Source organism: Physcomitrium patens, chromosome 12 (assembly GCF_059467195.1).
Source record: "Physcomitrium patens ecotype Gransden chromosome 12, ASM5946719v1, whole genome shotgun sequence".
Taxonomy (NCBI): domain Eukaryota; kingdom Viridiplantae; phylum Streptophyta; class Bryopsida; order Funariales; family Funariaceae; genus Physcomitrium; species Physcomitrium patens.
The window spans coordinates 11,724,431-11,736,935 of NC_143421.1; the positions used below are offsets into that span (position 1 = coordinate 11,724,431).

General features: G+C 38.0%; 2 protein-coding genes across 2 annotated transcripts; both read left to right on the plus strand.

The window, feature by feature from the left end:
• The first annotated feature begins 5,099 nt into the window (after positions 1 to 5,099).
• LOC112289544 (uncharacterized) lies at positions 5,100 to 7,544 on the plus strand. Its single transcript, XM_090254908.1, has 4 exons — positions 5,100 to 5,545; positions 5,796 to 6,308; positions 6,395 to 6,604; positions 6,905 to 7,544. The coding sequence occupies exons 1-4, from the start codon at positions 5,348 to 5,350 to the stop codon at positions 7,346 to 7,348; spliced, it is 1,365 nt and encodes a 454-aa protein (XP_090111034.1). The 5' UTR covers positions 5,100 to 5,347; the 3' UTR covers positions 7,349 to 7,544.
• Positions 7,545 to 10,307: 2,763 nt separating this feature from the next.
• LOC112289995 (mitochondrial import inner membrane translocase subunit TIM22-4) lies at positions 10,308 to 12,373 on the plus strand. Its single transcript, XM_024535824.3, has 4 exons — positions 10,308 to 10,540; positions 11,095 to 11,285; positions 11,580 to 11,652; positions 11,893 to 12,373. Exons 1-4 carry the CDS (start codon positions 10,408 to 10,410, stop codon positions 11,976 to 11,978), a joined length of 483 nt encoding a protein of 160 aa, XP_024391592.1. The 5' UTR covers positions 10,308 to 10,407; the 3' UTR covers positions 11,979 to 12,373.
• The last annotated feature ends 132 nt before the right edge of the window (positions 12,374 to 12,505 follow it).

A 12,505-nucleotide genomic window follows, 5' to 3' on the forward strand; every position in this document is an offset into this window, starting at 1 on the left:
AAGGCCTAAGTTTATTTTATTTTATTTTATTTCGATTGTTATTTTAACAAATCATTAAGGTAAATTGTTTGTATTAAGTTATTGGTAACTTAGTAGCAGCCTTTTAAAAAACATTCTTCACACCAAATCTTTCATCATCATGTGAAGGGCTGTTACTCATGGGCTCTTCCATGAACTTCCATCTCAGTTGAATCAGGTAGGTAATGACAACCCATTTATTTATTTATTTAGTTTCTGTTTAGGATAATTTTAATTAGGTTAAACTAATAAATGTTAAAATAAAAAGTTGACTCACAAACTTTGGTTCCATCTTTCTCCATTGCTACACAATTAACTTAATGCTTTTCACATGGCCTGTGCTGTATCTAACAATATCCTTGCAATCAGTAGAATCATCAATATTAACTGCACTGATGCCTTAACCTAATCCACAAAGATCTGGGGTCTAAGTTTCTCAAACTCCCACAAACTCATTGGACACAAATATAAATATAATTAAATAAATAAAAACAAGGGAGGTACCCACCTGCCACCAGTACAAACAGAGTCATTCTCCCTTCCAGGTGCCAAAAGGTTGTCTCTGTGGTAATCACACTTCCTTAATATATATATATATATATATATATATACAAATGAGTGGAAACTTGTGCCGTTGAGTAAAAACCTAACATTTGTAGCTCTAATTAAGTTATTTTTTGTTGTTTTGTAATGTTCTTGTGTTGAAGACAATGGTTGTTAATGCAATGTAAACCTAAAATTTAATAATAAAAAAAAGGGTATGCCTATATCCCTTGTTTATTTCTTCATACCTTGTTTGTTACAATAACTCCTCCTTTTGTTTACAATATATGTGTGTGTGTATAGATACATATATATATATATATATATATCTGTACATCAATATCAGTGCATATCTTAGACAAAAGTTTGAGGCACACAAACAGAAAGACAAAACTTGTGCAGAGCTTTGTGAGAATCGCCCAATGTGAGGCCAGATTATGAGGGTACAGGACAAGGCTGTCAAGAGCTAATATCTCTAGATCTCACAAGGACCACATGCAAAGATCTCTCTCTCTCTATCTCGCTTTCTTCTGCTTCATCATCTTCCTCCCTTTCTTTCATTCTTTCTTGCTACTGTGTTTTACTTTGGCCTGCTGATCACTTGTACTGCTAACCTCCCAGTGGGTTGTTTCCGGGATGTCACAATCTCTGTCCTCAGGGCTCAGAGTTCACTTCACAGTTGCTGACAATAATCAGCAGGTTTTTTCCACAAGCGTTTTTCTGGTTTGTCTTGTGTCCAGGTCAAACATGTTGAAGGCATGGCAAGCCAGAGTCTGCACGTCTTGTCGTGGCTAGAAGAGACCTGGCTGACGGTGGGTGTAAGCTGCTTGGAGCTAGTCGACGGTGATTAACAACATTAGAACCCATTTCCATAAAACTGGATTATATGAAGTTGCTCAACTATTGAGAACCAGTTTCGTTGGGCTATACTTCATGCGGCAAGTTGCTGTTTTTAACGCAATTCATGTGTACTTCCCTGTCTCTGGCCGGTTTTTCCTTCTTCGACAATTTCGGTGGCATGCCAAGGAACACGTTGACAAATCGGACACCTGCAGGATATCTCAACACAAGTGAGCCATGTTTGTGTCGCAGCTTGAACTAATCGAAAAGCCCTGTTCACAGGTCCGGAAAGCCACTTCATGGCAATTACAGATTCTACAAATGGATTAGTGTGTCTAATCCACAGAATCCGGACCACTCAAATGCCTCGTGAGGTTCACACCTTAATCAAAGTGAACACAAAGATACTTGACGTGATGGAACCTCCTCATGTCAGCTCTTCACATGAACAGACCAGTTTCGAAAATATCATCAAGGAGAATTCAATGTCAGAAAATACACCGATCAGAAATTCATTCTACCTCTGAAGGTTTGCTTGTTGTGAAACCACGAAGCGATGACTCGGCGTGGCTCTAAATCAGATACATGACCACTGAGGTGCAAAGCAGAAGTCATGGATCAGCGACACTCAGCTTGCTCACAGCCTTGTAAACAACACCCGCATGAAGCCAGACATGTTAGTGATTTAGCAGAACTGAATGCAATTTAGTTCGGACCATGACTGTCGCTCAAGAGGGAAAAGTGAATCAGTTGCGGTTGATTTCGGAACCAGCCCTGAGACATCATTCCACTGCATTTCAGGAAGATCGCCACTGCATAATAGAATGACGCCTTATCAGAAGTAAAAATCTCCCCTGGTAAAATCAAACTGTTTAGAGTTCACTATAAGAGGTTAATATTTTCGACTTGAACCTCTCCAACGTGAGAATCTTATTGCTTAAGGACGCAAATCCGAAATATGATGCAGACCAAAAATTATCCCAACAATTATATGATTATAACCTTGGCTTCTTGCTATTTTTGCTGGTGGTTGGAATCTGTTGATGAAAACAGCCACGTGAGTTTTTATCTCATCCTGAATGTGACAGCCTAATCCTTGTTACTGCTTTAGAATCAGCTGCATGCTGTGCAGGAGATGTCACAGAAAAAACGGTATTTTCTATGTACATGGACGTTGCCAATGTACATAGAAAATACACTTCTGATGTCGACATGTTTCAAGAAACGATTAAAAGAAGCCAGAAAAAATTCATTCACTGCCCTTCTTCTCCCAAATAACAAACTGATCACTGCTCGCACAGTTGGACAAGATGTTGGGAAATATCACCGATACCAACAGATGCTGAAGGAATAGTGATATTCGGTCTGCAGTTTCTTCAAGCACTGTTTCTGAAAGCTCCACACAGAATATTTGCTAGCTTAGGAAGTTACTATGTTCACAAGGATCTGTAAACTAATGAGGTTTCAGAAAGACTTGCTATTGAGAATATAGTTTCTATTGGGTACGAATTAAGTGGACTATTATTAACAATTGGAAGAACAATAGTAGCAATTCTATATAAGAATATAATGTTAATAATATTCTAATTGAATCTAAGGTTTCTTTGAGGAGACTATGTAGAGTTGTGGAAGTTTAGTGCAATGTCTATATGATTAGTTGTCAATACGTTGCTCCAATTGGTTAAAGTCCAGTGTAGATTAAAAACTGGACAAAGAATGTTAGTTACAAAAGAACAAAGTTCTTAAGTCATATTTATTACCAATTGATGTTAGTTAAAAGTACCAAGTTGCTACAACACTTTATTTGAGTAAATTGATTGGTAAATGTTTCTATTTGTATTGATTTCCCTCTTTGACAGAATGTCTCCTTATATTCAAACCTGTAGAAAAATTAGCTAAACAAGACTAGTAGAAAAAACTAACTCAACACACATCTCAAAAGTAATAATTTCAATTCTCTTCAAATCAATTTTTACCTTGGTACACTAACTTTTACAAGAAACTCTAAAACTTAAAACATTTCAAATTCTAGAATTTAATATTTTTTCATTGTAATATATATATATATATATATATATATAAATTAAAGGTTGAGTAGGACAAGAAACAATGCACAATCATAGTAAGATCCAAAAATTTGTAAGATGAGGTCATAAATAATAACACAACAATGCTCTTTGCATGTAGCATAGCACAATCAGCTAGTGCAATAAAATCAGACTAGGTTTGGAGACCCTTCCTTGTCCTCCTAGATGGCCTAAATAAAGCTTCTTTTTCTTCAAGATTTGTAAATACAACTAACTTGTTGAAGTAATACTTTTTTCTTTTCTTTTTTCCCTTGTGAAAAATTTGGTAGAATATTTAATGATTGTATTAATACAATATATCATTTCACAAGATCTTTGGTTAAATTGACATTTGATGATAGATTTTATATTTATGGTTGATTGATTTATTTATTATAACATAAAACAAAAGTACATTTTGAAGTACAATAATTTGGATCATAAAACTGTTCTATTAATTTATGTTTTGAGATCCATTATTTAGAAGCACCAATGGTATTACTTAAAGTAAAAATTGATTAGGATTTGCAGGCATGTTATAAAATTAATCTCATAACCAATATTTTTTATTAACATTATTAAGTATAGTATTTATTTTGAATTGATGAAATTGATATTCTATTAAAAGACTTACTAATAATATATTTTCGTAAGAACTTTGTTTATGTATGTCTTTGTGTAAGAAATAATTTTGGTATATAAAATTGTAATATTTACTTGTAAATGGTGGAAGCATCATGAATCAACAAAGTTGTTATGTTGAATAAATTCTTTAAGTTCCTTGAGAACAAAAGTTTTTTTTAAAATGTGAGAACAAAGAAAACATCCAGAATTCAATTTTATTGTTACATGAATGAGCAAGTAAAATACATAATTCTAATACTAAATATTTATGTAAAGATTCTGTGAGCTCAAACTAGCAAGATTAGATAGATTATGTAGAGCCTAACAAGATTCAATTGCAACATGAAATTCAAATTGGTAAACTTAAAATGAAATAAAAATAAATAAATAAAATAAAATGTTGTCTCTTGAAATGGTTTATGAAGTGAATTCACTCCAATGTGCAAACTTATTGCTTATGGAAGTATACTCAATTCCTAGGATTGACCCACATAAACTCGTCCTTGAAGAACAAAATATTAATCATCATTGAAAAGCAAACATTTTATAATGTAAAAAACAAACACTGGAAGATGTGCAATGGAATACCAGTTTTGTATGTATGTACGTATGTATACATAAATGAATATTTACATAATTATACATATATATAATAAATAAAATTTTAATGCTAAAATATCTTATATCCTAGCCTATGTAAAAGTTTGTTCATACATTCATTACACATATAAGAAACCCATGAACATCTTTATTTATTAATCTCAATATATATATATATATATATATATATTCCTCACACATACAATTGCTGCCGTGACACAGACTTCCATTGTGGCATGGGTGAACATCAAAACCCTAACTTGATGCGACATGCCAAGTGGACATATCATGTCATGGCAAATCTGTGCAGAAGCAATTGAGAAGCTGCACTCACTCACTCACACTCACACTCACACACTCACTTTCTAACACACAACAAGAGCGATGATTGAATCTTAATTTGCTCCCATTTTGCAAATCTGTTTGATGGGATTGCACGCGGATTGTGGGGTACCCCACTAAAGACCTCATTTGAGTCCTCATCAGCACACTTGGTAGACAAACTGCAGAATTGGGCAAACATGAAGCCATAGTGTTGCTGTTGCTTGTGTTGGTTTTGCAACCAGTGTTTGATGTTGCTGCTGCTGTTGCTACTTTATCTTCGGCAGCTTGTTGCAGAAGCTGAGAGTCCTGAGTCTCACTAAATCAGTCCAGTCATGGCAAGAATGCATGGTGCATCGACGGTGGGGGATGTGGATGTCGACGCCAAGGAGGACGAGGAGGAGGCCTGGAAAGTTCACCGAGGCAACGTGAAGAGAGAACAGTTGCTGCAGTCGCTGCAAGGCAGCATTCATTTTGAGAAGATCTTGACCAAGTCGAATACAGACCGGCCTGGGAAAAAATCTTGTTTGTTGGTATGCTGATGGCTTGGTAGCTTGAGCCTCGTCGATTGGCTTCTTCCTGATGTGTTGTGCTAGTTGTCCCACCTGTTGATTATTCCTTGTGAAGGGTGTTTATGAGTTGTGATTGCTTGAAATTGTGACAGCTTACTTGGGCTGAAGAATCTGCCGAGTGACTTGAAGGGTTTATTCTGTTTGTCGACACGATGATAGTATTTACGGGTTGGAACGTGTTTCTGAACTTCCTGAACCGGGTCTGCTCCAGGGATTGCCCGTCTGGTTTGTGCTGGAGCATGGGGATAAGTTTCAAAGAGATGTTGTTCTTCGATCTGGATCGTCCCCGAAACCATGGATGCCGTGGGATGTACGGCTCAGCGTCCACGTCAGATATTCTACATATCCGGATGTGAATTTTTCTTATGGCTGGAAGGGTTTTTCTGCCGCATGTGACCTCAGGGTGGGCGATTCGCTGATTTTCCTTCTCACGGAATTTTCAGAATTTGAAGTCCACGTCTTTCGGAGGACTGAAAACCCGGATGTATCCTCTCTTTTAACAGGGGAAAATCAGGGGGATGATTCCGATCTTTTTCGGGAGAAAGTAAGTAAATCCCATGGGAGCACAAGTCGATACATGCCTACCGAAAGTTTTGTGGAGTTAGTGCCACATGACTCCTGTGGATCAATTGAAAAGAGGGGGACTATCGGAGGTGAGGGTGCAGTTTCTGCCTCCCCGGGTGGTACGTCACTCAAAAACTCCAACTGCAACATGACTACGAAGGTGAGCATATATTTCTTCCACAAAGTTCACCCACTTCACCATTCTTCAATCTTGAATTTTAAATATTCAAATCGCACTTGGCGCAGGGAAATGAGCAATCGACTGCTATGAGAACCCTTGTTGGCACATTGGAATGCCAAGTGCAACCCACAGTTCACCACAAAGAGAACGCGATTCACTTCCCTAAGACTGGCAGATTCGGACAACATACCAGTAAATCGCCGGAAGTCGCTTATTTTAAGAAGACAATAACACCTTCAAATGTGGATCGGAACAATAAAAAATTTTGTTCCTTGGTATGCAATCGATCGCAGAAATTGATCCTCGATTTGTCTTTGTCAAATCGGTTCTAGATATTTCTTTGTGACGGTCGACCAGCTGATAACCGCTCAGACATGTGCGTTTGCGGCGATAATTTTGTTGAGTTTACAGTGGATTACATGTGGATTCTGATATGCGGAGGAGTCTTGCACCATCATGTGAAAAGCTGATTTCGTTGACTGTCACTCTGATACAGCATGCAGAATATTGTGTGCTAGATCTGTCAGGGGTGCACTTAACTTCGACGCTTATATCTGTGCCCTTGTTTGTTCCAGCTTATGCCCAAGTGGTTTGTTCTACAGCATGGAGACAAGTTTCAAAGGTCTGTCGTACTTCGGTCCGGATCATCTGCAAAACCGTGGCAGCCATGGAATGTCGTCGTCAAAATGTGGAGAAGACCAGAATGTGAAAATTTCTCACCACGGGTGGCTTTTACCGCTGGATGGAAGGATTTTGCCACTTTTTGTGGTCTACGAATAGGCGATGCGGTTGTTTTCAATCTTCGGAAACTGTCCGAATTCGATGTCCACGTCGTTCGAGGAGTGGGGACATCCATGCCATCTGCATTTCAAGGACCGCGAAATTGGGATGTTGTTCCTGAACCTTTACAAGAGATTGAAAACATTCTCTTTACCCCACCAGAACTTTGTATGGATTTGCAGAAAAGCCCGGAACATGCTGGAGGAGACCATCAGGAGCACATGATATCTTTTCCTTAGAAAAGCAGACTAGCACAAAACACCAGACTCATGCAGATCCAGCTCGACAATAAAATGAGGTATTATTTCGAAGCTTCCATGAGCAACTAACGCTCACCCACGTTCAGGAGTACACTAAGCCCTTGTAGGATACATTGAGCTCGAATTGTAAGTTCTTCAACCTTGGTTATTGATACATTCCCGCAGTGATATCTAATCCTCAATGCAAGCAGTACAATGTCCTGAGACGCCATCACTCCTCGCCCTGTGGTCGGAATAGCGTCTCATCCTGAGTCACCCACCTGTGCCACACTAGTTATTAAAACAACTATCGTAGGTTTAAACCTTCACTTTGAGCTGGATAAGTGTACAGTGACATTCACTGACTCTTGAACTGATCTGCCTGCCGGAAGGAAGACTTTTCCAACTACAGGAATTTCACGGACTTCAAGAACACCAGGTTCATGTCCTCAAGGTTAACTGCGTGGACGATGGTTGTTTTGAAAAATGTTGTAACGAGTGTAATTCCTGCAGATTTTAGATATTGGGAGCTGGTGTGCAGAACGTGTCCTCGGGAAACCGACTGTTGCATAAAAATCCCTCAGTTCTGTAGGCTACTCATAAACTGAACGCTCGTACAACATGGTCATCAGAAACCATGCTTTACATCTTTACACTCGGCACAAACTCTGCCAACTCCTACACGAAATACAGATATGAATCCCAAACCCCAGACTGTTTCTAGATATTTCCTCTTGCTAATCATACTAAAGCAAAAGTAGACTTCTGCGAGGACGCGGTCTCCGAGAATATGTATTTCATCAGCAAACTTCAAGGTCCACAGCTCCGCGCCAAAACTGTGCAACAAAGAAGAGGCTGCAAGCATTTAGTCGCCGCCAACAGCAAACAGCCGGCGACAGACTGGGTGGTTGTGTCAACAAAGGTCAAGTGGAATATGCACTTCTATGGTTAACATGGTTGAAGATAGCACCTAAGAGCTTGCGATATTCGTGCGGCCCGGGAAGTTGGGCACCAACTCACGCATCAAAGCTGCAGGAACAGGACAACTTTCTTCGAAGACCCAAGTAAAGGTTCACCGTAATACACACACCAAGCATGCATGTGTGAGTGCTGGTGACAGGAAACTGTGCAGCTCCAACAAGAGGAGGGAAATATGATAGTATTACTCTTCAAAGTTGAAGAATCTATGCATCTCTGGCATAGGAGATGGGATTGACCCTAACTGTTTATAGTCAAGCTTTGGTTTTACTGTTGCTGATGAGAACCATTATTCAATAAATGTGTCTGTGTAAAATGCTCATATCGGTTTTGCTTGGGAGACAAACTACAAGGAAATCAACAAAGGACGTGGGCAAGCCCTCCCCTTGGTCATAGCTTTGCAGTCACTTTGTCTAGGGCTTGCATGTCTCTGAATCAAGAGATTCTTTTTAAGAAAAATTAAGGAATGAAACAATAATGAACAAAGGGTTGATTAATATTCATGTACTTTTTAATATATATATATACTTTCTTGTGCTTTTTTATTATTTATTTGAAATCATTGCTTACTGTCTGTATAATGTTGATTTAATCATCTAATTTTAATTTTTAATTTTTTAATTTTTCTAAATTAGGTGTAACTATGATAACATATATTACTACATTGAATTTTTATTAAGAATAGTTGTGATTGTTAAGTCAGTTCTTGGTTTATTGAGGTGATAAACTGATTAATTGCATAACGTTTTGTAAAAAAGATAGTGTGCATGTAAAAACTGCAATATTTTCATTTTCTCTTCTTCACAAAGAGTTTTGATGAAAAAAATTATTGATTCACAAAGAGAGCACAGCCATATTTGCTGGAAAAAAACAAAAACAAACAAACAACCAAACAATCCAAGGGGTCAACATACTTTGAGGAGTATAAATTACAAGATCCATGAATCAAAAAATAAGTAAAAAAAATAAATGTAAGTACAATATCTTCATAAGGCTTTGATTTGCCATATTTTGCCATATTGCACACATTTGTATTACTTAAAGCGTGTTTGTGCTCAAGCTACTCAATTTCATAATCATTAAAACTAGGCAGGCAGAATTCAAATTTCTAAACCTAATGAAAATATATATACGGTGTGGGATTCCGATATATATATATATAATGTGCAAAACTACTCAGGACATTTATTTTATTTTATTTTACAAATTCCTAGTAAATTCTGGTGGAAAACATGTGAACAAGTAAGCGTTAATATATTCCTATTTAAATAAGTTTGAATTTTTCACAAAATCTTGGCTAATGTCATCATTGGTATGGGTCTACATAACAAACAATAAACATGAATATACAAAATTTTGCACTTGGTACTTGAGTATGTGAGAATCACATGTGGAAAATTCGTCTCATCATAGAATCACTTGTGTAAAATTTGTAACATGCATGAGTTAAACCTTAACCAAACATTTATGATTCTGACTGTTGGATCCAAATTTTTAGAAGTTGGGTAATGCATAACGTGAATCTATATATCATAACACAAGAAATAACAGTATAATACAAGTTTCACTTATACTTGTGAAGGAACTATAATAATGACGGTAAACATGAACATTACTACTATGATTAATATTATCATTATATAATTTTTAAACTTGAAAAATAACACCTTGAAGCAATCAATGTTGAAGTGTGATACATCGTCAAGAACGAACGATGTACAGAGTTGTGGACCAAAAGTGGGTAATTTTTCCAATACTTTTATATTAAGCAAAAAAATACGGTGATTACTGAGAGTAACTTCGTAGTGTAGTTTTGCCGAGGTCTGTACAGAGACCGTCGATAACACGGGAATACTTGGAGTAATCAGCACGCATATCGTATGCGTATTTCATACGTATAAATTGAACAGAGGAAGAGCCCTAACCCTAATCCCCTTTATGGTCTTCGATAGGTGCAATTCCCGGGTCTCGGAATCGTTGCAGACGGACAGTGCAGAGATTGTTGAAGAGAACCCTGTTGCAGGTGTTGCTGTACTCGTGGCCTTCTACACCCGAAGCGAATTGTCCCCGCGGTGTTGCTAATGGCGGGGAACGCGGATGCAGGTCCGTCGAGCAGCGGGGAATCCCCTTTGCGTCTCCCCTCGCCCGATGAGATCCGAGCCCAAGACATTTTCAATAATTGTGCCGTGCGAACCGCCGTCAGTGGTGTCATGGGTGAGTGTGTGTGTGTGTGTGTGTGTGTTTGTTTGTTTGTTTGTTTGTTTTTTTTTATTATTATTATTTTTTATTTGTACAGTTCTGTGATTCATGCGGCTCTGTTTAATGTACTGAACCTCTGTCTCCAGCTATCTGAATTTCTGCTAGTGGAATTTTCCTCGGAAGTCCATTTCTTTGGATAATTTGCGATTTCCTGATCGTCGCGCTGGTATTGGAGATTGTGTAGTCGTGTGAGGCTTTGAACAATTTGTGTCTTTGTCGTTGTCTCCGCTTGAGATGCTTCCTGTAGTATTTCCGCTCTTTGTCTTCTCGCGATATTCTCATTACGTTCTGGTTGCTGAATTGTGGCAATCTCTGGGGCGTATGGTCGTCAGAATGTAGCTGAATTACATAGAAGAGGCCGCAGTAATTACTGGTTTGGAATTTTAGTACCATCGCGGTCAATTTAAGTAGAGTACCGAATTGAACCTATGTAGGTTGTTTCATTTGCGTAGTGGCTGGTGATCAGGTTTTACATGCCTTCATGGTTTTCATTTTGGATTATATTGCAGGCGGTGGAATGGGAATCTTCATGGGGATGTTGTTTGGAGCACTCGAACAACCCCTTCACACTGATACCATGACAGCTCGACAACACTTCGTACATGCAGCTCGAACGATGAGCTCAAAAAGTGTGCAAATGGCTAAAACTTTTACTGTCATGGGTGCTATTTTCGCGGGAACTGAATGCGTGTTTGAGAAGGTAGAATGTCACAACTGAGTATTATGTTTTTCAAGCATTAATTTGCCTTCTCACAATTCCTGGTTTACAATTTTGACTTATCTTCGTGAACTCTTGGTTTATATGTTGTTTTTTTAAATTGCAATTAAACAGCTTGAATACATGTTGGACCATGTTGCCATTCAAGGTTCCCACGCCTGGCATAACTGACCAAGTGATCATTGGACTTGTACTGGCTTTTATATATAAATGGCTTTCTCTCTGTTCTTAGTAATCTTGCTTTTTTGATTTTTGATTGTTACACCTGTTGTATAGGCAAGAGCAAAACACGATGCTACAAATACAGTATTAGCTGGGTGTGCGACTGGAGGGAGCATGTCAGCAAGGGGTTCGTGTTTTTTTTTATCTCCTCTTTCCATTACTTCTTTCGTAGGATCTTATTCAACAATATCACTCCATGATGACCACTAGCCGCAATGTATCCAAAGCGAGCCATTTCGGTTTCTGATCGTTTGAGCATTCTTGTTTGAGATTTGGAGCCTAATAGTTTTGTGTTAATAGTGATTTTCCTTTCTGTCATCTGACTTGGAAATCTTACACCAAAGCCACCTTGTTTTGTGTATTGCAGCTGGACCACAGGCAGCCTGTATTGGATGTGCAGGCTTTGCAGCCTTCTCTGTAGCCATTGAAAAGGTTTTTGACCGTCACAATTAGTTCGCTTACATGACATGTCGTCACTGGATGGTCTTCTCTGCTTCAAGGGGTGTTCATGCACATCGTCCCTCGATACAAAATTTTGACCCTTTCAAACAGTGTATAGAGATGGTTTTCCTCTTACAGAACTGTAGCTTTGTGCTACACTAGACAACACAACATTCATAGAAATAATGATATTCTTTCTGCAGTAGTAGTATTATTCTTTAGTCTATTCCAATGAGAAATTTTTCGAACAGGACATAGGGTAGACATTCTTGCGAGGCCTTCGTTATAATATGCCCAAGCAGATGGATTCATAATCATTGGTTGACCTTGTTGGAATGGTTTATGATTTGCATGCTTTGGGGCATTTAAAAGCATGACTTGTTGCAAGGTTACCTGTTCATTTTTAATCTCTTGTGTATGTAAAAATTCTGAACATCCATTGCTTTATTTTTGTAACTTGACCCCCAAATTGTTGAATGTGTTTATTCATAATATACAAACAAGAGCTCATTTGTAGAATTTGTTTATTAGCGACCGAA

What these genes read in the sequence shown, in the direction of transcription:
- LOC112289544 (XM_090254908.1), top strand. Translation starts at nt 5,348, where the DNA reads ATGGCAAGAATGCATGGTGCATCGACGGTGGGGGATGTGGATGTCGAC. An exon ending in GGAAAAAATCTTGTTTGTTG is followed by an intron (nt 5,546 to 5,795) that starts GTATGCTGATGG and finishes GGTCTGCTCCAG; the next exon opens with GGATTGCCCGTCTGGTTTGT. An exon ending in ACTGCAACATGACTACGAAG is followed by an intron (nt 6,309 to 6,394) that starts GTGAGCATATAT and finishes CACTTGGCGCAG; the next exon opens with GGAAATGAGCAATCGACTGC.
- LOC112289995 (XM_024535824.3), top strand. Translation starts at nt 10,408, where the DNA reads ATGGCGGGGAACGCGGATGCAGGTCCGTCGAGCAGCGGGGAATCCCCT. An exon ending in CGCCGTCAGTGGTGTCATGG is followed by an intron (nt 10,541 to 11,094) that starts GTGAGTGTGTGT and finishes ATTATATTGCAG; the next exon opens with GCGGTGGAATGGGAATCTTC. An exon ending in AGGGAGCATGTCAGCAAGGG is followed by an intron (nt 11,653 to 11,892) that starts GTTCGTGTTTTT and finishes TGTGTATTGCAG; the next exon opens with CTGGACCACAGGCAGCCTGT.